The 27,597-nt window shown below is 43.5% G+C and overlaps 1 protein-coding gene across 1 annotated transcript in view; it reads left to right on the top strand.

Annotated features, from left to right (window-relative positions):
- Positions 1-298: 298 nt before the first annotated feature.
- The window catches only part of HNRNPLL (heterogeneous nuclear ribonucleoprotein L like), a 40,331-nt gene continuing 13,032 nt past the window's right edge, over positions 299-27,597 (top strand). The window contains exons 1-7 of the mRNA XM_048842250.2: positions 299-606; positions 12,966-13,084; positions 13,875-14,112; positions 17,245-17,330; positions 19,499-19,595; positions 19,679-19,751; positions 23,988-24,059. Of these exons, the coding sequence (XP_048698207.1) occupies positions 418-606; positions 12,966-13,084; positions 13,875-14,112; positions 17,245-17,330; positions 19,499-19,595; positions 19,679-19,751; positions 23,988-24,059 (874 nt within the window). The 5' untranslated portion in view covers positions 299-417. The remainder of the gene's footprint in view (positions 607-12,965; positions 13,085-13,874; positions 14,113-17,244; positions 17,331-19,498; positions 19,596-19,678; positions 19,752-23,987; positions 24,060-27,597) is intronic.

The raw sequence follows: 27,597 nt of genomic DNA, 5'->3' as shown, positions 1-27,597 counted from the left end.
CGGGGGGCTGCGGTTCGCCCGGCCTTGGCGCTCGGCCCGCGAGCGCACGGCACGCGGGGCCGCCCCGCCCAATCAGGGCCATGCGCGCGCGCAAGCCGCCCCGCGCGCTCCCGCCCCCCTGCACGCGCCTCGCCCCCCCTCCGCCGGCCCCGCCCCGGCTTTCCCAAGCCGCAGTCACCAGCCCTCGGAGAACTCGCGGAGGGGGGCGGGCGTGGCTCGCGGCGCGTGACGGGCTTGCCGCTCGGCCAATCCTAGCGCTCCCCTCCAGCAGCCCGGCCAATCGCCGCCCGGGAGCGGTTGCCTGGCTGCCGGTGCCGGAGCAGGGAGCGGCGCGGGACGTCGCCGGGGCTGCTGCTGCTGCTGGCCGCGGCCGAGCCACCCGCCCCGTTGTGTGTGCGCCGCCGGGCCGCCGTCGCCATGTCGTCGCCGTCGTCGTCCGGGGAGCAGTACGAGGAGGAGGAGGACGGCGCCTACGAGAGCCAGGCCAAGCGCCTCAAGCCCAGCGCCGCCGCCGAGGAGGGCGAGATCGAGTACGGCGGCGCCGAGGAAGGCGAGGGCCGGCGGGAGAAAGCGGCGGCCCCCCGCGGAGGGGGCTTCTCGGGCGGGGTGAGAGCGGGGCAGGGTTCCCACGTCCCAGCCCGAGAGAGAGGGGAGGGGGGGCTCTGGGGCCCCGGGAGGGGGGGCTCTGGGGACCCGAGGGGGGCTGTGGGGTCCCTGGGGGGCAGGCGGGGGGGCTCTGGGGGATAGGCGGGGGGGCTCTGGGGTCCCGGGAGGGGGGTCCCTGGGGACCCGAGGGGGGCTGTGGGGTCCCTGGGGGGCAGGCGGGGGGCTCTGGGGCCTTGGGAGGGGGGTCCCTGGGGACCCGAGGGGGGCTGTGGGGTCCCTGGGGGGCAGGCGGGGGGGGCTCTGGGGCCCCGGCGGGGAGCTGGCTGGTACGTACTGTGGAGGGGCAGGAGGTGCCGGGGAGGATTGCGGGAGAGGGTGATCATCCCCCCACAAGTGGTGGGGCAGGAGGTGTTTCAGGGAGTTACTGATTTCCCCCTCCCCCCCTTTTCCATGTGGAGAGGCAGGAGGAGATGCTGATTATTCCCCCCCGGGGGAGGAGGAGGAGGAGGGGCGGCGGCGATGCTCACTATTCCCCCTTCACCATGCGTGCAGGAGGGGGCCAGGCCCTGCTCTAGTCTGTAAGGTGTAGATGGTCTGCTTTTGTGTTCCTAGGACTTCTCTATTCATGGTGAGCTCTGTTGCCATTTGGGGTATAGCCATCGTAGACCTTGTGCCTACTCTTTGCTGGCTGTAGGTATAAAAGCCTGGAAGGGGAGAGAAGGGTTTTTTAATCCTGCTCTCTTACATTTTGTCTGGCAAGTTTGGCAACATGCGCATAGATTAAAAAAAAAAAAACAACCTAAATCCTTCTCCTTCAATGCATATGTTTGAGCGAGTGTGGGGTTTATCATTCCATTTCCCCCTGGCTCCCATGTGCTCTGTGTACCTACTTATAGCTGAATAGTGAAATGAAATCACTGTTCTCTGAACCCATTAATATAGGTTAACCCTGCTTTGGTGTCTTCTCCACAATCCTATATTGGGTTTGTTAGTTAACTATCCAGTTTATTAATTGATGTGAAATTTTCTCTGCATCACTCTTCACGGTTGGAAAAAGGATCGTATGGATGCTCATTAACGTTCACTGGAAAATCTTGAAATTTGGGGAGCCTTTGGATATTCCTTGTGTTAAAACAAATTTGTTCTGCATCAGAATGTAGGAAACTGAGTTTAGTGTTGTGATTGTTTGTTGTGGGTTTTGATTTTTTGGTATTGTGAAAGAGTATCTCTCCATCCAGTAAACTTTCCGATGGAGATGATGATAACTCTAAATCAATGAGAGAAAAAGTTCCCGAAACAAACTGCGGTATTAATACACCATTGATGAAAATTAACTCTTGAGTACTGTAATTGACTCCATGACAAGCTTTAATGCACAATTAGATGGCATTTCTGTGTTTGGATGTAACATGATAACTTTTGAACTCTGCATCTGATAAGTCCAAAATATTAGGGAATGTTCTAGAGGCGTCAATGGACAGAACCCATATTGATTTTGATGAAAACTGGAAAAACCAAAAGTGGGAACTGGGGGACACATGGAGGCCCTGGCAACTGTCTAGACTGAGATCAAAGAATTGGTTGATGGGAGCTGTTAACACTTTCCAGCATAATGCCCCATCTCAGCTCTGCCCTTCCAGTACAATTTTAAAATATTGACCCCATTAAAGTTGTCTTTGAGAGAGAAAGAAAGAAAGAAAGAAAAAAAACTATGGGGGCGTCGGAATGTTATGGAAAGCAGGACGGCACATAGAACCCCTGCCATGAGGGCAGTGGAGAACATTAATATGGTAGGGATACAGCCCCTAGCATGTGGCTGAAGGACTGTGCGGGTTCACTCTGGCATCAGGGAAGAGAGGTTTCAGGGAGTCTCTGAAATAATGGAGATGGGAGGGTGGCACAGCTTAGCTTGTGGTAGGCAGTAGAGGAATGCAAGTAGTCCCTGGTTTGTGCAATGTGCTTGGCCTACAGAAGCAACAGCGTGCAACCCTCTAGAGCAGGGGTCGGCAACCTTTCAGAAGTGGTGTGCCAAGTCTTCATTTATTCACTCTAATTTAAGACTTCACGTGCCAGTAATACATTTTAACATTTTTAGAAGGTCTCTTTCTATAAGTCAATAATATATAACTAAACTATTGTTGTATGTAAAGTAAATAAGGTTTTCAAAATGTTTAAGAAGCTTCATTTAAAATTAAATTAAAATACAGAGCCCGGTGGCCAGGACCCGGACAGTGTGAGTGCCACTGAAAATCAGGTGTGCCATAGGTTGCCTACCCCTGCTCTAGAGTATAAACAGTGGAGGGGGGGAGTTGCTTGCTTTACAGCTTTGCTGTATTTGTCATTTTACCTTTGGGATATTTCCAGAGGAAACAAAAAAAGAGACAAAGTGGTGAGTAGAGAAAGGAACCTGCAGTGTGGGAAATGTGGAGCTTGATGTATCAAGGAGTGGAGTGGTCTGGAGAGGATAATCTGGCTGTAGCAGGGTAAGAAAAGGGGCACAGACAGGCGTACAAGGAAGAAGAGAAGAGTGAAGAAGTAAAAAAGCACAGAGAGCTAAAGTGAATACTGAAAGGGAAAATATATGCTGGAGAAAGAAGAAGAGTGTAAACAGGTGAGACCAACTGGAAGACAAAAAATGTAATAGAAACAAATAGCAAATGTTAAAAGATTTATAGAAAATCTGAATTAGATTTTTTGAAATAGTGAATTGAGGACTAAAGGTGGGGAGACAGTAAAAACACAAAAGGAGGCAGACCTAAAACATTATTTAAAGTAGTAATGTGACTCAATGCCCAGGTACTTCAGCAATTCAGTGAAGTTGCTTCTGGTGAAATCTTTATATGTGAACCTTGTTTGTGCCTCAAGTGCTGGGTTACGTCAGCTCTTGATGCTGCAGTTCTACATAAGTGCTCTCAGCTTCAATCATATAGTTATTTTTATTTTAGTGGCTTCTTGTTGGAGGAGGGCAGGGGGAGCACATCATGTCTTTGTCTTATCACACAGCCTTGAGTGGGTAGAGAAGGACCCTATCTTTCTAATTTTAAAAAATATTATTAATCATATTTATTATGGTATTGCAAAGGGCCAGCCGAAAATGAGGTCCCATTGTACTTAGCATTGTACAGACAAGGAGTAGTAGATGGTTCCTTCCCCAAAGAACTTACAATTTTTAATAGACAAGACAGAAGGGTTATAACACACAAGCAGAATGAACAGTGTGATGGTGGCAAATGTCATGCTAGTTCTACTCTTTTTTGGGGGAGGTTTACTTGAGGGGGGGATAAGTTAAATAGAAAGGTGAGGGGGGCAGGGGAGAAGAGGGTAAGAGGGGCAGGTGGGGAGTGAAGCTGAGACAAAGAGACTGAGGGAGAGTCCAGAGGGAAAGGGTTGGAACAAAGAGGCAATCAGCCCAGGGCAAAGAAATCCAGTCAAAACTGTAGAATTATACCAAATAGACCAGAGGTGGGCAAACTGTGGCCCACGGGCCACATCCAGTCCGCAGGACCGTCCTGCCTAGCCCTTGAGCTCCTGGCCGGGTAGGTTAGCCCCTGGCCCCTCCCCTGCTGACCCCTTTCCCTGTAGGTTTGTCGCCGCGCGGGCAGCGTGGTTTGCGCCTGCCCACCTCCCAGGCTTTCCAGTAAGCCTGTTGTGCCGCTCTGAGCGGCACGGTAAGGGGGCTGGGAGCGGGGAGGTTGGATAAGGGGCCGGAGGTCCCAGGGGACAGGGAGCGGTTGGATCGGGTGGAGGTTCTAGTGGGTGGGTGGTCAGGAGACAGGGAGCGGGGGGGGGGGTTGAATGGGGGTGGAGTTCTGGGGGAGGATAGGAGGTCCTGGGAGGGGGCAGTCAGGGGACAAGGATCGGGCGGGGGGGGGGGGGTGTTCTCAGGGAGGCCGTCAGGGGGTGGATAGGGGGCAGGGGCCAGGCTGTTTGGGGAGGCACGCCCTTCCCTACCTGGCCCTCCATACCGTTTCACAACCCCAATGTGGCCCTTGAGCCAAAAAGTTTGTTCACCCCTGAAATAGACAGTGCGTCTACTATCAACTGATGTTCTGGAAATTAAAAGCTAAATGATTGAATTCTCAAATTCAGTTTTATTTACTGCTGAGTAAAGTTGGTAATACTAATCTAGTCTCCTGGATTTGGTTCAGAATAAGATTGTCGTGCCTGGTGGAACTGCTGGTACCATCCTAGGAGGCAAAGGAGTTGGTGCAGAGAGACCTCTGTGTAAAAAAGAGAACGTTGATAATGATTATAATCTCTACATAAACCTGCAAGGCTTGTTTTCAGATGGAGTCAATCTGAAAATGCTATAAGTAAACTTCAAACCAGACTCCAGTGAGAGACTGTTGAATTGGAATTCATTTGCAAATTGGATACAATTAACTTAGGCTTGAATACAGTCTGGGAGTGGCTAAATCATTATGCAAGGTAACCTATTTCCCCTTGTGTTTTCCTCTCTCTCTCTCCCCTCCCCCCCCCCCCCCCCAGACGTTCTTGTTAAACCCTGGATTTGTGCTGGAAATGGCCCACCTTGATTATCATACACATTGTAAGGAGAGTGATCACTTTAGATAAGCTATTACCAGCAGGAGAGTGGGGTGGGGGGAGAGAAAACCTTTTGTAGTGGTAAACACCCATTTTTTCATGGTTTGTATGTATAAGAACATCTTCTGTATTTTCCACAGTATGCATCCGATGAAGTGAGCTGTAGCTCACGAAAGCTTATGCTCAAATAAATTGGTAGTCTCTAAGGTGCCACAAGTACTCTTTTTCTTTTTGTGAATACAGACTAACACGGCTGCTACTCTGAAACCTGCATTTTTATGTTGCTTAGCTGCCTTTGCTGGTGCTGATATCTGTAGGTCAAGATACGGTGACCACTAGAGCATAGGAACTATAATGGCGATGTCCTGAATAGCTGCGGTATACATCATTGACATCGATGACGGCTTTTTCAGACCATTTGTGTTTCTTTTCTTGTACTGATAGCTATTTAAGGGGGAGTTCAAGGGTGCCACAGTAGTTTGACAACTGCAGCGCCTTTCACAATAGCTCAGCTATAATCTATATCTACTGTCCTGGGTAATCATTAGAATGCTTTTTGAACACTTTTACCTTTTGCTTCAGGATATACCATGAATAAGGCTAAGATTTTGTCACGGTTATTTTTAGTCAAAGTTACGGTCAGGTCACGGGCAATAAACAAAAATTCACGAAGCCCGTGACCTATCCGTGACTTTAATAAAAAAATAACTGGGGGCAGAGCTAAATATGGGAGAGGAATGGAGTCCCATGGTGGGGGAGGGAGAGGGGACTGACAGGCCAAGACCCCCGGCTCCAGCAGCCGCAGCAGAGGCTGCAGCCATGGGGAGCACACAGCCCCCCCACTCTGGAGATGGCCGCAGCTGCAGGACAGGGGCGCATGGCTGCAGCTGGAGCTCCCACCATGAGGCTGGGGTGTGCAATCCCGGCTTCAGCCACAGGGTTGGGGTGCACAGCCCCAGCTGTAGCTGCTGGGCAGGGGTGCGGGGCCCCAGCTGCAATCTTCCCCCTCACCCCCGCAAACCACAGGGCAGGGGCTGTAGGGTCCTGATTCCAGCTATCCAGCTTTCAGTTGCAAGCTCTTGCAGCAGGGCAGGGGTGCACTGTCCCACCTCCAGCCGCTGCCTCAGCTGCTGACAGCTGAAGTGGAAGAAGTCACGGTGGTCCGGTAAAGTCAAAGAATCCATAACTGCCTTGACCTCCGTGACTAAAATCGTAGCCTTAACCATGACTCTTCTGTAGGTTTTGTGGATTCCTGACTTAGGGCTGAACTACACACAGTTCTTGTACTGCTACAACAGTGGTTCTCAAACTTTTGTACTGGTGACCCTTTTCACAGAGCAAGCCTCTGTGTGTGACCCCCCCTTATAAATTTAAAACACTTTTTTACATATTTAACACCATTATAAATGCTGGAGGCAAAGCAGGATTTGGGGTGGAGGCTGACAGCTTGTGACCCAGTATGTAATAACCTTGTGACCCTGTGAGGGGTCCCGACCCCCCAGTTTGAGAGCCCCTGTGCTACAACTGTATTGGTTTAATTAAAGCAGCACAACCCTCGTGTGGACACAGTTATAAGAATGGCCATAGTGGGTCAGACCGGTGGTCCATTTAGCCTGGTGTCCTGTCTTCCACCAGTGGCTGGTGCCAGATGGTTCAGAGGGAATGAACAGAACAAGTTAATTATTGAGTGATCCATCCCGTCACCCAGTTCCAGCGTCTGGCAGTCTCATAGACTTTAAGGCCAGAAGGGACAATCATGATCATCTAAAAGAAAAGGAGTACTTGTGGCACCTTAGAGACTAACCAATTTATTTGAACATAAGCTTTCGTGATGCATCCGATGAAGTGAGCTGTAGCTCACGAAAGCTTATGCTCAAATAAATTGGTTAGTCTCTAAGGTGCCACAAGTCCTCCTTTTCTTTTTGTGAATACAGACTAACACGACTGCTACTCTGAAACCTATCATGATCATCTAGTCTGATTTCCTGCACATTGCAGGCCACAGAACCTTGGTCATCCACTCCTGTAATTGATCCATTAGCTCTGGCTGAGTGACTGAAGTCCTTGAATCATGTTTTAAAGACTTCAAGTTACAGAGAATCCACCATGGATGGTGTCAAGTATCGGGGTAGCCGTGTTAGTCTGTATCTACAAAAACAACAAGGAATCCGGTGGCACCTTATGCCCAAATAAATCTGTTTGTGTTTAAGGTGCCACCAGACACCTTGTTGTTTATTAGAGAATCCACCATTTACTCTAGTTTAAACCTGCAAGTGACCCATGCCCCATGGTGCAGAGGAAGTGAAAAACCACCACGGTCTCTGCCAGTCTGACCCAGGAGAAAATTCCTTCCTGACCCCAAATATGGTGGTCACTTGGATTCTAGGCATGTCATCAAGAACCTAACAGCCAGTTACTTGGGAAAGAATTCTCTCTAGTAACTCAGAGTCCTCCCTGTCTAGTCCCATCGCCGGCTGCTGAGAGTTATTTGCTATTAGCAGTCGCAGATGGGCTACATGCCATTGTAGGCAGTCTCACCATACCATTCCCTCCATAAACTTGTCAAGCTCAGTCTTGAAACCAGTTAGGGATTTTTGCCCCCACTGCTTCCCTTAAAAGTCTGTTCCAGAACTTCACTCCTCTGATGGCTGGAAAACTTGGTCTAATTTCAAGCCTAAACTTGTTGATGGTCTGTTTATATCCATTTATTTTTGTGTCAACATTGGTGCTTAACTTAGATAACTCTTCTCCCTCTCTGGCATTTATCCCTCTGATGTATTTATAGAGAGCAATCTTTTCTCCCCTCAGCCTTTGTTTGGTTAGGCTAAACAAGCCAAGCTCTTTGAGTCTCCTCTCAGAAGATCATTCTAGTAGCCCTTCTCTGCACTTGTTCCAGTTTGAATTCATCTTTCTTAAACATGGCATGGGAGACCAGAACTGCACACAGTATTCCAGATGAGGTTTCATCCGTGCCTTGTATAATGGTACTAACACTTCCTGCTCTCTGCAGGAAATATCTCACCTGATACATCCTAGGATTGCATTAGCCTTTTTCACGGTTGCATCCATATTGGCGGCTCATAGTCATCCTGTGATTGACCAATACACCCAGGCCTTTCTCCTCCCTTGTCACTTCCAACTGACAAGACGCCAGCTTATAGCAAAAGTTCCTGTTATTAGTTCCTAAGTGCATGACCTTGCAATTTGTGCTATTAAATTTCATCCCATTTCTATCTCTGTAGTTTTTGTGGTCATCCAGATCTTCTTGTATGGTATTCCTGTTCTCCGTACTGGCAATACTTCCCAATTTTTTGATATCTTCAAATTTTATTAGCACACTCCCACTTTTTGTGCCAATGCAATTAATGAAAATGTTAAATAATATCGTTCCCAAGACCAATCCTGAGGAACTCCACTAGCAGTCTCCCTCCAGCTTTACAGTTCACCTTTCAGTATGACCTGTTGTTGTCTCCCCTTTAACAAGTTCCTTATCCACCTTTCAGTGCTCATATTAGTCCCCATCTTCTCCAATGTAACAAATAATTTCCCATGTGGAACCATATTGAGTGCCTTACTGAAATCCAGATAGATTAGATCTACCGCATTTCCTTTGTCTAAAAAAAATCTTCTCAAAGTGAGATATCAGGTTGGTCTGGCACAAGCTACCTTTTTGTAAAACCATGTTGTGTTTTATCCTGATTTATCATTTACCTCTTTGTTCCTAACTACTTTCTCTTTCAAAATTTGTTCCCAGATCTTGCATACAATTCAGGTCAAACGAACAGGCCTGTGGTTTCCCAGAACACTTTTTCCCCCTTTCTTAAAAATAGGTATTATATTGGTAATTCTCCAGTCGTAGGGTATGACCCCAGAGTTTATGAATTCATTAAAAATCTTTGCTACTGGACTTCCAATTTCATGTGCCAGTTCCTTTAATATACTTGGACACAGATTATCCAGGCCCCCTGATTTGGTCCCATAAAGCTGTTTTAGTAATTTCTACTTCCATATCCTCATTTCCAGTCGGTAGTTTAGGGACACCCAGAGCATGAGGTTGCATCCTTGACCATGTTGGCTAATAGCCATTGATGGACCTATCCTCCAGGAACTTATCTGAGGTTTTGTTTTGTTTTTGTTTTGTTTTTTTAATGCAGTTATGTTTTTGGCCTTCTCGACATCCCCTGGCAGCAGGTTCCACAGGTTTACTGTGCATTGTGTGAAGAAGTACTTCCTTACGTTTCTTTTATATCTGCTGTCCATTAATTTCATTGAGACACCCCGGTTCCTGTGTCTTATTCACTTTCTTCACACAATTCATTATTTTATAGACGTCTTTCATATTCCGCCCTTAGTTGTTTTACTTCTAAGATGAACAGTCCCAGTCTTCATAATCTCTCCTTAGATGGAAGTTGTTCCATACCCCTAATCATTTTTGTTGCCATTCTCTACTTTTTCCAATTCTAATATATCTTTTTTGAGATGGGGCTACCAGTACTACACTCCATATTTTAGGTGTAGGTGTTCCATGGATTTACATTGTGGTATTATGATATTCCTGTCTTACTATCGATCCCTCTCCTAATGCTTCCTAACATTCTATTATTTTTTCTGACTGCCATTGCACATTAAGCAGATAAGATATAGATATATAAAATATTGGTATAGCTTATTCTTGTAGAGATACATTTATAGCAGTAGAAAATTGTTGAGACCAGTCCTTACACCCAGGGGTGTCATCTTGTTGTATTCTCATATTGCTTCCCATCACATCTGTGCACATCTGATTGTCTGAATATTCGCAAGTGGGGCTGAATCAGGAGCTTTCAGGTAGGAGTCCTGTCAGCCTTAAAGGTTGCAAATCCTGCTAAACACCTCTTACACCCATGGTAAGAGACTGAGATTTTTGTTACCTCTTTCCCACTCTTTCCCCAAAGAACTTTTGCCAGTATTATCCCTGAGCTGCTACAAGTACTGTGTCTTTCTGTTCTGTGGGTCCCTCCACATTTTATGCATGGGGATTCTTGAGCATTAATATGGCTTTTATTCCCCCTCCAAACCTTCAGCTCCATCTGCAAGAGGTTGGTCTTCCCGTGTGACACTGGATAAGGGGGAACTTGTGTTTTGGGAGCCACTTGGGCTAACCAAAATAGGGATGTCTGCAGGAGATAACTTTGGCTGCCCAGAGTCATTGTCAGACTGAATGAGGTGCTGACTGGCTGGGTCTCTGTGACGCAGCTGGCCTTCTGAGCACACTGATATAATTAGGCTTGGCAGAAGCTGGTTTTTATTTTTGGCAGATAATGATGATGATTTTTAAGCATTTTATTTTTATCTATTTTAAATTTTCACATTTGTGCAAACTTATGAGGTGTAGACAATAATGTCAGACATTGAGATTTTAAAAGTTAAAGCTTTATAACCCTTAAAACACAAATTGCCAACATCTTGTGTTTAAAATATAGAAAGTAAATCTCCTTAAATCAAACTCTAAAAAATTGTCAGGTGGCATTTTTTTCCTTTGCCTATCTGTAATTTCAATGATTATCCATGGAAATATTTTTTCATTGTTTTTGTGTACGGTGGTGCTGTCCATGACTGGAGTAGAACTAGATTTGCTACCAACCAGCAGGAGAGAACAGAAGAAAGAACAGAATAAGAGGAAAATAGAAACTACTGTGTATTTCCCTCAGTGCTCCACAATCTTTAAATGCCTGCAGCTGAAAGCATAATAATTTTCTGTTTAATTTTATATCTATCGCTTTAGACCTCAAAGATACTGGATTTAATTCAGGAAATTGTTGTAGTGATTTATGCAAATATGATTAGTGCTCTTCCCCACAATGGCCACCACCACTCGTCTTCAAGAAACACATGTTGCAGTTTAAAACAATATAATCCTTCAAGTATCTACAACAATCTGCAACTAAAACTAAGATTACAAAGTAATTTACTCACTGGCTGTCCAGAGTTTGCAAATTCTGAGGTTGCTTATAAGGATTTCAGTGTCAAAGCCATTTTCAGTTTGTAATTGCAGATATTGAGGACAGTAATCTTGGAAATATTACTAACGCCTCAAAAATCAGTTGTTCAAAGGGGAGAACTCTGGATTTAAAGAGAAATAACAAATCTTGCTTTTGCAAGAAACTCATGTTCAATGTAGTTACTGCACACCTACAAATAAGTAAATAATCCACTGTAAACCCACATCTATTTTAAACTTGCAGTCAATGTCCTTGAATTTGCAGGCTCAAAAAAACATTGTAGGAAGGGAAGATAAGGACTTCTTGAACTATAAGAAAGACAATCTTGGAAGCTAATTTATGCAAAACTCTTTATTAATTGCTTATCCTGAGGGGGCTTGAGGACCCCAGGTCAAGGCATCTACACCATAATTGGAAGACATTACACTTTTGCATGGATATATTTCCACAAAACAGACCTGGTTAAAATTATATTGGTTAACTTGACGTTGCACTAATCTGTAGTGTGGTAGGAGTTGACCACAACAGCTGTTTGTGTCACAACTTATTTAGTATGCCTTTAATATCTAATTTTTCCTGCTATTTTTGGATCTTTCAATGTCTGTTCCTTCTTCGGTTTATTCATCTTCTTTGTCTTTGGGCTGAAATTTACCATCCTTGTTCTTATTTCAAGGATGCACAGGGAAAGATTAACTAAAAATTAGCACCTGAGCTATTCAGTCATGCATAAACATGGTGATAGTGCTTAAAGGAAACCTGCATGTTTTTGTGCTAATGACCTGGCATATACCGTTCTCAATGCAGGCCGTTTGTGGGGGATGGTAGTGAAGGAATTGATTGAGTAATGAAATTCTTTGATAACGTTAAGCTCTGAAAATCTTCACTGTGGGAGTTATGCTGTGTCATTGAGATACTAAATCTTTTTAAAAACAACGGAGTCTTGTGGCACCTTAAAGACTAATGAAAGCTTATGCCCAAATAAATCTGTTAGTCTTTAAGATGCCACTGGACTCCCTGTTGTTTTTGTGGATACAGACTAACACGGCTGCCCCTTGATACTGAATCTTTTTAAAGTAGTTAATCACAGAGGTGTGTACAAATGCCCCCTAGGATCAGAAAATAGGATATAAAATACATAAAAATTTGGGGGTTATTTAAGTGCTGACTCCTTAGGTGTAATTCTGATTAAGTGCTGATGTAGCCCTCAGTGATGTGAGGAAAGTGCATAATCACATAAAATACAGGGCCTGTAGTCAATTAATTGCTTTTCTTCCTGTGTAGTGTGAGAAAATGCTGTTGAAACTCAGATCCTGTCTACAGTAGGAAAATGACCCACAGTGGTTCAGATTTCAGTAATGGATCTTCTCAGTCCCCCTTGTCCTCTCTGCATATCACCAACAAAAATTGGCTTAAACTAGATTGGAAGAATATTTAAAAAAAAAAAAAGTTGTTCAGGCTTATCTGTGCTTGCATCCAAATAATTTTCCTCCGCAGTTGAGGAGAGTTTATTCCACAGTAGAAATCTTTTGTAATCTATGGTTCGCTTCCTTGTATAGACAAGGTCTTACTAATGCAGGTGACCAAACTTGGAAACTGGAGGCTTGGTTAGCTGGTTAATTTTAAGGGAACATCAATACCCAACTCAGCAACATGCTTGCTCTGACTCGCTTGATTCTCTGTGCGTGTGTGTGTGAGAGAGAGAAATTGACTTGTTAGATCTTGTGGATGGAGGCACTTTTGCTGGGGGGAGGTCAGACATTTATTTACACATGGTTAATTATAGCTGTGTTTTAAGTTCTGGAATAAACTAGAAAATTTTTGTGCTTTTGTTAGGATGTGGGTGGAAGTCATCACAAAGTTTCTGTTTCTCCTGTTGTCCATGTCCGAGGACTCTGTGAATCAGTCGTAGAAGCGGACCTTGTGGAGGCTCTTGAAAAATTTGGAACCATATGGTATGTTGACTGTAGTAAAACCATGTCTCTGGTGGCTTAAGGCAGGTTGGGAGCTTTGGTGGTAAGATTGCTTTTGAGAACAAAGCTAAATGAGCTGCTAGACTTGTAATGACATCCCTAATCTCAAAATGGCCATTTTTATCAATAATTAAGTCACTAGCACAGGAACACTGAACTTCTTGGCAATGTCTCTAACTGCGGGCATGGTACTTTCTATACACAAGATGGCTAATCAAATAAAGTCTCGTTACTGTACATTCAACGCTGCATGTCTGCAGTCAGACTTTCAATAGTTAGCTATAAGAATAGTTATGCTAGAGTTATAGGTTTTTCGCACTCTGATACTGTGTCAAAGCTTTGATCTCTTTTTGCAATTTTCACTTGACCATCCATGACCTTTTACTAGCTACAGTTTAAAAACATTTGTTTTGGAAGTAAAATCTTCAGCTAGTTATAGTTCTAGCAGGGCTAGTATATGATTCATATCAGCTAGTTGTGAACATTACAAGCGTTAGTAGACTAATATTTAACTCTTTATATTCTGAAAACACTGCTTGTTGCTTATCTAACTTACTGATAAATTGTTTAACTTTTTTGTAAAAACGTACTTTATAATTATAGTTACATGAATTGGTTTAGGGAATGGAATGAAAGTTACTAACTTATGAAGGGAGACCATTTGTCTTACACTAGGGAATTTTTTTAAAAATTATCATTGTTCCATTTATGGCAAGCCATCTTAAGAAAAAGCATATCAGGAGAACTTATTCTGTGTTTTTCTACTGACCAGCTATGTCATGATGATGCCATTTAAACGCCAGGCTTTGGTGGAATTTGAAAACATAGAAAGTGCCAAGAAGTGTGTGACATTTGCAGCAGATGAGCCAGTGTATATTGCTGGACAGCAAGCTTTTTTCAACTATTCTACAAGCAAAAGGATCACTCGGCCAGGGAACACGGATGATCCATCAGGTGGAAACAAAGTTCTCCTATTATCAATTCAAAATCCTCTCTACCCAATTACAGTGGTATGTTTCTTTAAATTTTTTTAAAAAACCTCTCAACTTCACTTCCAGTGCATACCCTTTATTGTTATAATTATGTAATGTATTTATGTGAGTCAGAAGAATTATGGGTATCCATTTAAGCTTTCTAATATGCAGTCAGTTTTGGTGTATTTTTTGTTACAACAGTGAATTCAAGTTAAGCATGTACATATCAGACTTGTCCAGAGATGCAACCAGTACTTAGGATTCATCCATTTGTATGAAGGTACAGTTTATAAGACCCTGTTCTGTATATCCAAAACATTGGTTATGCTTGCAGAAAGTAAAACAGTCTGATTTACAGGTTTGACTAATTGGAGTCAGGAGTATTTGGCACTCCTTTTTAATTGATTTTTTTTTTTCATTGATAACCTTGCCCTTTTCCCCTAAAACTAGCTGCCTCTTGCTTGTGCACTCATAAAACTTGCTAGCAGTTAATATGCTCTAAGTACATAGTACATTTTTAGTAATATTTGCTCAAGACAACTATTAATATTTTATCAGAGCAAGTTAGTATGAGCAGAAAACAGTCCAACAGAACTCTCTCAATCACAAATATTCCTAATGGCTTAAAAGCTGAATGACATTCCCCTTGTTAAAGTAATAGTTTCTGAAAGACATTACAAAAGTATATAGCAACTTAATATTTCAGAATTCTGGCTACTGAACCCTTCAGACATTGCATAACACTTTTGAAGCATGATGGGATGAGCACAGCTATTATGCAGTATCTTTGAAGACTTCTGTTTTGTGAGCTCTACACTTAACCCTAGCAGGCAATCTACTAAAATCATAAGAACAGCCACAGTGGGTCAGATCAATGGTCTGTCTAGCCCAGTATCCTGTCTTCTGACAATGGCCAATGCCATATGCTTCAGAAGCAATCATCGAGTGATCCATCGATGATTACTAAAACTTAATTTAAAAGTTACAACTACTTGAACATATATCAGACCTTCATATTCAAGTGTATTATTCTAAAAAAAATCCCACTTTCTCTTTATTCCCATTACAGGGGATGAGAACCTGGAGTCTTGATCATGGGTGTTCTCTCACTATTTAACTGGCTTATTTTCTGGCCATCAGTTGATCTGCTAGGTTAGAAACCAAGGCAACAGATTGTGTGGGTTTTGTGATGTCACAATTTGTCATTGCATAAAACATCCCTCTTTACTTTTGATACTTTGACATGTTGCATATTGCACTGGCCTGGGTACAGCTTCTCATGCGAAGAGTAGTGGAAATACAAGGTGCTCTCTTACTTGTATCTTTCCCCTTTCTGGAGATGAAATTCAAGTCCTTTTCATCATTCAGCACTACTCTCAAAGGCTGGGGCTGAAAATGTGGCTTTTATAAATTATGAATTAAACTTTGAATGCCATGTGCTATAGCACTACAAAAACATAATTCTTGCAGTCAAAGGTTTTCTCTGCATCCAGTGATAGGACAGGAGGGCCACCTGCAAATACTTTGGTTTGGGTGAATAAATTTATTACTAGTATTATCATAGTGCCTCGGAGCCCTATTCATAGACCAGGACCCCAGACCCATTGTGCTAAGTGCTGTACAAACACACAACAAAAATATGGTCCATGTCCCAAGAGTTTACGATCCAAGTATAAAACAAGGGACTACCGGGGCGGGGGAGGGGAGTACAAGGAAACTGAATCTGGCGGGCAGAGGACTCAACACACCAACAGCCTAACCATGATCAAGTTTTTTATGGACATCACAGCAGAGGAGAGTTTTGAAGGAGGATAATGAGTTAATTTTGCAGGTGTTTATAGGGAGCTCGTCCTGGACATTAGGGGCAGCATGGGAGAAAGCATGAAGGTGCTTGTTTGAAAATTTAACGAGGGGCCGATCAGTAATGGAAGTTGACATCTCAACAGCAAATGAGAGATGATAGGATGGGGATAGACTGTAAAGAGCCTTGAAAGTGAAGGCAAAGCAGCTTATGTTTGATGTGATAGAGAAGAAGGAGCCAGTGGAGGGATGTGAAGAGTGATGGCACAGTCAAAACAATAGCTAGGAAAATCTTTCCAGAAGTATTCTGAATAGATGTCAAAAGGGCTAGGTTGCATTTGTCAAGGCCAGAGAGAAGGAGGTTGCAGCCGTCAAGATGAGAGTTTTCGCTGTGTGAATGGATAAGTAAGGCCAGATTTTAGAGATGAAATGCATAAAGAATTGGCATGATTGAGACACAGGCTGGATGTGAGGACCTAGAGAGAAGTCTGCGTTGAACATGAGGCACAGGCTATAGGGCTGAGTGGCAGGCCAGCATGGTGGTGGTGTCCACAGTGATTGAGAAAGGAGGTAGTGAGGAGGGCGTTTGGGGGTGGGATTAGGAGCTCTGTATTAGCCATGCTGAGTTTAAACGGATGTCTGTGTCTCCATTAGGAGATATTAGAAAGTCAGGCTGAGATGAAATTGTAGTTTGCACAGAAGAAGGAAGATGTGGGGTAGAGAGAGAGAGATCGATCCGAGTCACGAATTTGTTTGCAGATGACATTATCCAGAGATATGGCATAGAGAGAAAGGAGTTCTACTTTTGTGGCCTGAGCTGTATCCTGGAGTGAAGCCTAATACTTGTGTGAATGCTTCCTTTAGTGATTCTTAAACTTTTTGTATTGGCGAACCCTTTCACACAGCATGCCTCTGAGTGCGACACCCCCCTTATAAATTAAAAACAGGGATTTTAAATTTAAGTTAATCTTAATTTAATTTAACGTGGGCACGAAGCTGACAGCTCGTGACCTCCTGTGGGTTTGCAACCCCCAGTTTGAGAGCCCCTGGTTAAGAGGTTATGTATTTGTCTGCTTTCAATTTCTAAATCTTCCTTTGAGGGAGCTGACTGTTTTTTGATTGTGATACAACAATATAAGGAAAAATCATCATCTTTTAAGATTAACATTTCTTAATATACATGTAAAGTAGCCATAATTTGATAAATAACTGGGGTTATCCTTCTTTGAGATTTAAATGCTGATACGGTGAAAGTTACTCCATGTACACATGCATACACCTCGAAGTCCTGTAGAACACTTGTGAACCTTCATAAAAATGTCAAACTTGAAATGTCTCTTTAAAATAACTTTTCTTCTTCATTTATAGGATGTCTTGTATACTGTGTGCAACCCTGTTGGGAAAGTGCAACGTATTGTTATATTCAAGAGAAATGGAATACAAGCAATGGTTGAATATCCTTTTATTAACACTAATATTTGTATGTTCTCAGCTGCAGATGAGACTTAAGCATGCATATATCATCAAGATTTTACATTAATCTTGAGCTCTACAAATTTGAGAATTATTAGATTCAAGATGCTTTGTCATTTCCACTGTATGCAGCAGATAGATCTGCTCCAAAATATTACCACTTTTAAATCGCATCTTTGTTCATTGTTTGTATATTCTGTGCTAAAAGTGACCCCTAAGATGAATGTTACAGGCTAATCATTTTTGTGCATTTGGTAGCATATTGTGTAAAGTCAGTTTCATGGTTTTCCCCATTAAAAAGATGCTGCAAACTGTATGGTCTGCTGTGCTGGGTGCTGCTGAATCTAGGCCGTCTGGTACAGCAGACCACTGAGTACAGGGGTTGTGGAAGAAGGGGACACCCTGACATAAGCCATCCCCTTGGTCTCTGCAGGCATTTTGTATGCTCTTGTGCTAGTCTCCAGAAAACTAAAATCTCAAAATATGTAAAGAATATTATTTTTTTTCCCCCATGTATTGAGCCTAGCATATTGCAGGGACACTTGCCTTGGAGGGTGTCATGTCCACTACAGGGCAGTGAAGTTAAAGCAAATTTCTCTTTAATCTCAGGCCACAAATACAGTGTCTGTTGTCAAAAATGTCCATTTGGGGTCTCTTGCTTGTCCATCTACAAGCACAAAGTTTGACTAACAAATCCAAACACAAGAAGTCTCTCTCAAACTTCTTTTCCCTGGTTCAGTGGTAGAATTTTTCTTGGGAGTGATGGACTACTCGACTCTTTCCCATTTTATATCCTCAGTTCCTTCCATGCTAGGGTGATAGTTCTTGTGTGTCCAGACCCTACCTTCCAGGCCTGGTTTTAGTAGTGCTAAGAGGAGATACCGATTCCAGTCTTCTTGTTCAAGGGTTTAGTTTGAACCTTGTCCTTACTTACCATGGCACAGTCATTCGCCATATTTGTCGGTAACGTGCTACATCCACATACTCTGATTAGTGTGTAGTAAGCCTGACGTTTTAGGCTTGCCTACACATTTAGTTTGCAGCAAGCTAGGGTGTGAATCTACCGTGCAATAGCCTGTCACAGACTGCTTGTCTATGTGAACCCTGCTGACGTGCATTAACAAACTGTTAAGGTGCATAAGCAGGGTCCACAAGGGACAGTTGGTGTGTGGCAGGGTAGATTGACGCCTAGCTTGCCATAAATTACATGTTCATGGAGACAAGCTCTTAGAACGGGGGTGGGGAAACTATGGCCCGTGGACAGGATCCAGGCCATCAGGGCTTTGGATCCAACCCACAGGATTGCAAGTCCTGCGTTGTCCCAGAAGCAGCCAGCACCACAGCCCCTGGGGGTGGGGGGAGGGCTCTGTGCGCTGCCTTCGCTTGCAGGGACCGCCCTCTTCCCCCCCCCCCCCCCCCCACAGCTCCCATTGGCTGGGAACAGGGAGCCGCCGCCAGTGGGAGCTTCAGGGGAGGTACCTGCAGGTGAGGGCAGCCCGCTGTCCCATCCGTCCTCCACCCCCCAGGGGCCACAGGGACATGGTGCCGGCCACTTCCAGGAGCGGCTGGAGCTTGCACCCGAACCCCTGCTGCAGCCCTCCTGCACCCCTGCCCTGAGCCCCCTCCTGCACCCTCTCCCACACCCTAACCCCCTACCCCAGCCCTACATTCATGGCCCTGCATGCAATTTCCCCACCCAGATGTGGCCCTCGGGCCAAAAAGTTTGCCCACCCCTGTCTTAGAATATCAGCTGACATGGCCACTTCCATTTTCACTCTGAGCTGTAGGGTGTCCACCATTTAGAAGTTGGATAAGCTCTCAGCACGGAGAGACATGTGTGAATAAACTAAGGCTTTCACTGAACCTGCATAGACTGTAAGCAGAATGAGTCTATGCTTAAATTATGAAACAGCTCAACCTGGGCTACATACACTTCAAAGGCAGGTATCCTATGGCTCTGGCTGCAGCTGAGAACTTGGACTCCCAGTGCTTTTCAGCGGTTTTAAACTAGTGTGACTGTTTAGATCTCTCATTTATTCCTAACAAAGTAACTGTAGGCTGCTCTAAAATGTCTTGGATTGCTTCATTATTTTGGAGGGGGGAAAACAAATCTTTATTTAAAAACAAAAAAATCCTTAACAAGATTTATGTTTGAATCAGTTCTCTGTGCTCAGAAGGCTAAAGCAGCACTCAATGGAGCAGATATATATGCAGGATGCTGTACACTAAAAATTGAATATGCAAGGGTAATGCTCAGATCTTCTCTGTTAACTATTTTACTGATGAAGTGCATAAGTTCAAGACTTACCCTGTGTTTAAATTTTAACAGCCAACTCGACTTAATGTCATTAGAAACGACAATGATAGTTGGGACTACACTAAACCGTATCTGGGCAGACGAGGTAGGTTTTTTATATGTTATAGCTGTAAGTGTTTGACTGTGCCAATGACACTACTTTATACATGGTTAGCTTATGTAATGCAATAGTCATTTCAAACAAGCCGTTGCTGATGAAGGCTGTCTTGCAAAGGCCAACATGTAATCCAGGAACAAAGTAACATTGAACATTAGTGCCCCCTACTGGTGTACAATGAGCTATTTAGTGCAACAAGGAGCCCACACATGCAAGCATGTTCGCAGTACAAGGACTTGCATTTCTCCAAGCAGCTCTCACTCTTTGGAGGAGAGGAAACTGATACAGACTATTCCTTACAAACTACAAACTTGCACACTGCTTCTCTATGGAAAGGACTTTTTCCCCTATGTTGGACAAGGCATTAAGAAGGATAGAGGACTCCAGCAGGCTGACTCTACACTTCATCATGCACTGCATCGGCATCAGCAAAAAGCCCTCTGAAAACCTCAGACTCGCAATTCACCTTGTCTGCATACTACATGCACCACCACCCCAAGTTTTTAAAGGAGGACACTTAAGGTACTTCAGATTTGCCGGGGATGAATACCATGGTAGACTGTACCCATTCTGTTCAAGTTTTCATGTATATTGGTCTTATTTCCCTTAATTACAATTGCAACATTTAAGAACCTCCATAAAATGGTAAATCCCAAATTTCTTGTTGATCTCATCTACATTGTTGTAATACTCTTATTTTATTCCTTGCTGTATTTAAGACAACTGTAGTCAGTCTTTACAGTGTAAATTGTCTCATAGTAAGTAAACTGAAGGATTTGTCTGTAGTTACCTGGGATTAATAATACAATATTAAACAAGCTCCCTCAGGTATATTACATTTTAAGTATTTGAAGCAAGGAGGTGCACACGTGGTGCATGTGTAACTTGTCTCTTAGGTTCTTAACTGTGAAAACTAGTCAGAGCTTACCGCTTAATAGCGAAAATATGACTAAAAATGTAAAAGACAAATTGCTGTGTAGCCTGACTTCTGTAAAGTATTTAAAGTATTCTCTTTTTGTAACTGTTCAGTGTTCAGTAATTTGTATACAATAATAGTTTTTCTATAATGTAATCTTTAGAAATCTAGGAGTGCATAATAACATGGAGGTGGAAACATAACATGTCTAACCAAGGTAGAGTATCTTCAAAGTCTGAAATATGAAAGCGAGGGCTTTGACTTCTCTCTGAGATGCACTCTCAAACTTACATTTTTGTAGAAATGTTGGGTGTTATCAGGAGTGGTTTGGCTTGTAAAACTGTTGTATAATTAAAAATGCAGGTTTTGGATTTTCAAAATGAAGTTCTTGTAAAAGGTTAACAAGGGAGCTACAGTATTGGTTGATGGTAGAATTTCAATATTTGAACCATAATTCAGAAACTCACTCTTAAGAAGTCAGGAAGTATTAAAGAAAATTAAAATTGAGAAAAATGTTTAGAAACTGACAGCAAAGAAACTGCAGGGATGAAAAAACCTGAAAGATTAAGTGGATTGTCAGTTTCTTAACCATTGCAATTTATATTACAGCTGCTTTTATGGCATCTAGTCTCAAATATGACAACCTTTATTTTACGTAATTATGTTACAAACAGATATGACTGTATGGACCAGGGTTCCTCCAGGAAATGAAACAGTGGGAGATGAGAAACTTCTCTCCAGCATAACTCTGGCCTAAAAAATGCACAAATCTGTTTCTCACTCCTCCTTTTTTTTTTAGTTCAGTTGCTTTAATATCTTTGTCATCTACATATTGATACTTACATCCCTTACACCATGTAAGACAGGGGTTCTCAAACTGGGGGTCAACTCAGGGTGTCGCAAGGTTATTACATGGGGAGTTGTGAGCTGTCAGCCTCCACCCCAAATCCCGCTTTGCCTCCAGCATTTATAATGGTGTTAAATATATAAAAAAGTGTTTTTAATGTATAAGGGGGGGTCGCACTCGGAGGCTTGGTATGTAAAAGCGGTCACCAGTACAAAAGTCTGAGAACCCCTGATGTAAGAGGAAAGGGAATTAGATCTGTACTATCCAGCTGTCCCTTTGTAGTGTTATTTTTCTCTTTCTGTTGCACACATCCCTTGATCTAGAAAGTAATATATAGGGGAGTACACAAATAGCTGAACTCTACCTCCCTGAGCTAGTTTTTATCCGGTGAAGCAGGCATATAGAGGAGTTACTGCCCGTAACCCTAGCAATTATCCCAGCATTTCCTCTCCATACTTCATGTAACATGCCAACTGTTCCACATGCACTCTTCAGGCCATTCCTCTTCCTGAAGTTCTGATGGCGCTATGTGAACTTTGAACTTGATGTACCCAGACTCCAAGATTCTAGCTTCAGCAAACAAGATCTTATCCCCAGGGAACTTCATTCTGAGGCTTGCCTTGCCACTGTGTACTCCACAGCAATAAAAGTTCTCAAGAGACCTAGCATTTATTCCTTGGTTCCCTTGTAGGTTGAGGTACCTCCAGTCTCTTCTGAAATTCTCAGAAGACCTAGACTATTGTTTCAAAGCTAGTTTCTGTCATTTCAGCTTCTCTTTCAGTTCCATCTAAACAGCATTTGAGCACCATTGTTGAAATCCTGGTCCCACCAAAGTCCGTGAGAGTTTTGCCACTGCTTTCAGTGGACCCAGGATTCCACCTCACGTCTGTCTGTTTTAGGGTACAGAGAACACATTTTCCTGCTTCTGTTCTTAAGAATGAACTATTTCTAGTCCTGTATGGTCACAAGCTGTTTTTTTTTTTCCTTCCTCAAGAGTTTTCTCCACTTATGCAGGCTTTCTAAGGAATATCTGCAAATCTGAGGGGAGTACATTCTTGAGTTGCATGTATGTTGTCATCAGGTGACTGGTTGAGGAGAGATGTCTTTTCCTTCTGGCCAACAGGGGACTGACCCCTTTCACATTTGCTTCCTAGGCATTCCCTCTATTAAAGATAGAGCTCTTTAACAGCTAGCCACTGTAACAGTTAATCTGCATAGGTCCAAGAGAGTAGAACTACAGGCTGAGATTTTAAACTTAAATTTTCATCTCTGCTCTCCGAAAGAGGTCTTATTTCACAGGGGCTTTCTATAGGCCAAAGAGCTGTGTGGGAGCATTCGTCATCCTCCCTTGATTTTTATGGACAAAGTAATCATCTAGTTAGGAACCTATCCTCAACATCTTAGGTGGAAATCACACAATTTCTCATCTCCCATTGTATGCTATCATATCAGCAGTTCAAATTACTCGGGGAAAACTCTAATTGTAGTGGGCTGGAGAGTCAATTTCCATCATTCAGTCATATTTAAATATAATAATAATTATAGCAAACTTAAACATTTCACCACATCTTTGAATATGGCACTTCAAGAAGTGGCTTATCAACAAAACACTGTGAGAAATGTTCTTTAAAATTAACTGCTGCTTACCAAACGTGAACTTGGGAGTTCGCATTTTTCCAGTACGCAGCAGTCACTAATTAGAAATAACCCTTGTGAAAGTGGTGCACTGCTTCCATCCAGTAATGTTGACCCCTTGCTTACCTTTAGATTGTTATATAAACCAGGTTTGCTCAAAGGACTGTCCATTGTGGAAGTGCATTATTCTGACATTTTACAGCAATTGAAATAGAACCTGTGACGGAGCATGAATAATGCAGTAATGCACAATCCTTTCAGCACTCCCAGGAGGTGTTCATGTAAATATAATGTACGCATATGTAATGCTCTCTGTTTACTGATTGTGAAACCATGTAATACAGGTTGTTGTTGGCTTATGCTGAAACTTCTTGAAAGAAGCCCACTTTGAAAATGTGTTGCTGTTGAAGCTAATAGTAGGATTCAGGTACTGTCTTTCAAAAGTTCTGTATCTAAAACTTGTTTTAGGACATGCATAGGTGAACCCTACTCTAAAGTGTTACCTCTCGTAGTGTGTGATGTCGCTTTCGGAAAATTTTCAAGTAGTCCCATAAACTTAAAGTGTCTGTACCTTCTCTTTGCCAAAAAAAAAAAAAAAAAGAAAACACCTCAACTTAAGTGGAATTTGTTAGGCAGACAACCTCTTCCTAATTCTGGTGTCCTCTGATGACAGCTTGTGTTTAAAAACTGATTTGAATGGGTAATTTTTTAAGTTAACCGTGAATCAAATTACTTTTTTCCACTTGTTAGATGAAACTAATATCTTAATTTGAGAATTATTGTGTACTTGTCTGTTTGTTAAAACTGCTTTTTTTCTGTATATTAGACAGAGGGAAGGGCCGCCAGAGGCAAGCCATTTTGGGAGAACACCCTTCATCATTTAGACATGATGGCTATGGTAAGTTACATGGGGTGACAGGTGGTTCATGGCTTTTAGGTTTTTTATGGTGGAATTACAGATATTTATAGGTTACAGGGTTCTCAAACTTCATGGCACCGTGACCCCCCTCTGACAACAAAAATTACTTCACGACCCCAGGAGGGGGGACTGAAGCCTGAGCTTCTCCAAGCCCCACTGCCCTGTGCGGGGGCCAGAGCCCAAGCCCCACCACTCCGGGCGGGGGGGGCCCAAAGCTGAAGTTCAAGGGCATCAGCCACAGGGAAGGGGCCTGCAACCTGAACCCGGCTGCCTAGGGCAGAAGCCCTCAGGCTTTGGCCCTAGGCAGTGGGGTTTGGGCTTCAGCCACAGACCCCAACAAGTCTAAGCCAGCCCTGGCAACCCCTTTCAGAGAAGGTCCCAACCCACAGTTTGAGAACTGCTGGCATTGAAGTATGGTCTACATAATTTTATACCTCTCTAAGCTTCTTCAGTTTCAGTACTGCTGTTGCATAGGTGCCAGTGTCAATCCATGTGTTGTTCGTGATGCTTGTGATATGACAAAACCTGTTGTGTTTTGCACCTGGAACCCTTCTTTTAGGGAAAAGGGTTGTTTTTTGGTTTTTTGTTTTTGTTTTTTGTTTGCTTCCCAGTTCAAATTTATCCCTTGAACAATATCCTCTGTAAGTTGCCACCACGCTAGACAGTGACAAGGAGATAAATATCTGCACCAAGATTTTTTTTTTTCTAGACAGCACAGTACAACTTAGTAACTGATACCTGTAGACAGTGTGTGTTACCTGAAATAGTTACAGGAAAATCTTTGGAGCTTTTTGAGACCTTCATTCAAAGCTACTAGTTGCGGTTGTTGTTTCACTTCTAATTATCCATCTTGTTGTTGTTTGTCTGCAATTGGTAGTATGTCATTAATACCTCTGGGGAAGAGCTTTGGAATTATTGCTATCGCTGTTACAAGGTTCAGTCAGCAAGTGAACTCAGTTCTATTAGGGTATCTAGTATTCTGTACCCCAACATATGTAGTCCATCTTCATCATCTTTAGTGGTCTGAAGGCAGAGATCTTGCTTGGATTTCTGAAATGTTACATAAGTCTCACATGCAAGTTAAGTTTTTATTTATTTTTTTGGTCATCTTAATCTCCAAAAGTCAGTGCATTTTGTATTGCTTTTTCCTATGCAGATGTATTGTACAGTACAATACAGGTTAACTTTCTCCCAGGGACCTTCAAGCCTTGAATTCCCACTACTTCCATTTGCTGTTCACTGTTAGGGTGAGGAAAAAAGGGATACAAACATGCCCACCCAACTTAGCTGAGTCCCCTTTCTCCTCTCAAAGAAAATTTTCCCACCCTTGGAAAACAAAGTCCTCTTTCTGCTAAGTTCATATGTGATTTTTTGAACATTTTGCTCCTCTGGTTTCTGCTCTCAGTGGGCCAGACTGCAGGGTAGGCTCCTTGTATCATATCTCCTGCCTGGGAGAAAACTAAACTGTTCACAGACTTAGGCCATATCTGCACTACAAACTTTTTATAAAGCCACTGTAGTATATCACTTGTGTGCATGCAAACTTGGCTCCTTGTGTTAGCACTGCACTTACTCACTAGGAGTGCTTGTGGCATTACCCAGTGCAATGCACCATGGGTTGGTATCCCATTGTGCAGCTCGCCACCTCCAGCACTCTGTCTTTGTGAACTTCTGGCAAGCATTGTGGGGCAGAAACAAGTTAGCAAGCGTGACTGGGAGCAAGAGGTCAACTGTCCAGCATGCACCTTTCTCATGATGTCATCTATGTCCCTGATTTTTCACGCCTTTTTTAAAATTCCCACAAATCTGTGTGGCCTTCCTCACTGTCCACCATCTCTGACAGAATCATGGAGCTTGCACAGAGCAGCACTTTGTCATGAGCATTGCAAGGACAGGATGCACAATTTTCTGGTATTTGCAGAGTCACAAGAAGGAACTGAATGAGCAGGGAACAGAACGATTTCACAGAGGACAAGTTGCTGTGAGATATAGCTAGCAAGAACCAGTTCATGGAGCAGCTGCAGATGATGAGTATCACTTCTGGGCCCAAGAAAAAAACATTGACTGGTGGGATCGCATCTTAATGCAGGTTTGGGACGATGAGCAGTGGCTGCAGACCTTTCGGATGCGTGAAGCCATATTCCTTGGTCTGTGTGCTGAGACTGCCCCAGCCCCTCCAGCACAAGGACATCACTGTGAGAGCTGTGCTGACAGTGGAGAAGCAAGTGGTAATTGGACTATGGAAACCTGCAATGTTGGATTGCTACCAGTCAGTGGGAAATCATTTTGGAGTTGAAAAATCCATCGTGGGGGCCATTGTCAGGAAAGTCTGCAGAGCCATTAATTGTCTACTGCTACGCAGGACTGCTCCTTCCCCCGGTGAACCGAGAGTGCTAAAGGAGTTGGCGGATGTGATTGCAGAGCCATTGGCCGTTATCTTTGAAAACTCATGGCAATCGGGGGAGGTCCCAGATGACTGGAAAAAGGCTAATGTAGTGCCCATCTTTAAAAAAGGGAAGAAGGAGGATCCTGGAAACTACAGGCCAGTCAGCCTCACCTCAGTCCCTGGAAAAATTATGGAGCAGGTCCTCAAGGAATCAATTCTGAAGCACTTAGAGGAGAGGAAAGTGATCAGGAACAGTCAGCATGGATTCACCAAGGGCAAGTCATGCCTGACTAATCTAATTGCCTTCTGTGACGAGATAACTGGCGCTGTGGATGAGGGGAAAGCGGTGGACGTGTTGTTCCTTGACTTTAGCAAAGCTTTTGACACGGTATCCCACAGTATTCTTGCCAGTAAGTTAAAGAAGTATGGGCTGGATAAATGGACGATAAGGTGGATAGAAAGCTGGCTAGATTGTCGGGCTCAACAGGTAGTGATCAATGGCTCCATGTCTAGTTGGCAGCCGGTATCAAGCGGAGTGCCCCAAGGGTCAGTCCTGGAGCCGGTTTTGTTCAATAGCCTCATTAATGATCTGGAGGATGGTGTGGATTGCACCCTCAGCAAGTTTGCAGATGACACTAAACTGGGAGGAGAGGTAGATACGCTGGAGGGTAGGGATAGGATACAGAGGGCCCTAGACAAATTAGAGGATTGGGCCAAAAGAAATCTGATGAGGTTCAACAAGGACAAGTGCAGAGTCCTGCACTTAGGACGGAAGAATCCCATGCACTGCTACAGACTAGGGACCAAATGGCTAGACAGCAGTTCTGCAGAAAAGGACCTAGGGGTTACAGTGGACGAGAAGCTGGATATGAGTCAACAGTGTGCCCTTGTTGCCAAGAAGGCCAATGGCATTTTGGGCTGTATAAGTAGGGGCATTGCCAGCAGATTGAGGGACATGATCGTTCCCCTCTATTCGACATTGGTGAGGCCTCATCTGGAGTACTGTGTCCAGTTTTGGGCCCCACACTGCAAGAAGGATGTGGAAAAATTGGAAAGAGTCCAGTGGAGGGCAACAAAAATTGTTAGGGGACTGGAACACATGAGTTATGAGGAGAGGCTGAGGGAACTGGG

The sequence above is a fragment of the Caretta caretta genome, chromosome 3 (genome assembly GCF_965140235.1).
Source record: "Caretta caretta isolate rCarCar2 chromosome 3, rCarCar1.hap1, whole genome shotgun sequence".
In the NCBI taxonomy this organism is placed as follows: domain Eukaryota; kingdom Metazoa; phylum Chordata; order Testudines; family Cheloniidae; genus Caretta; species Caretta caretta.
This window is presented reverse-complemented; position numbering and strand designations above follow the sequence as displayed.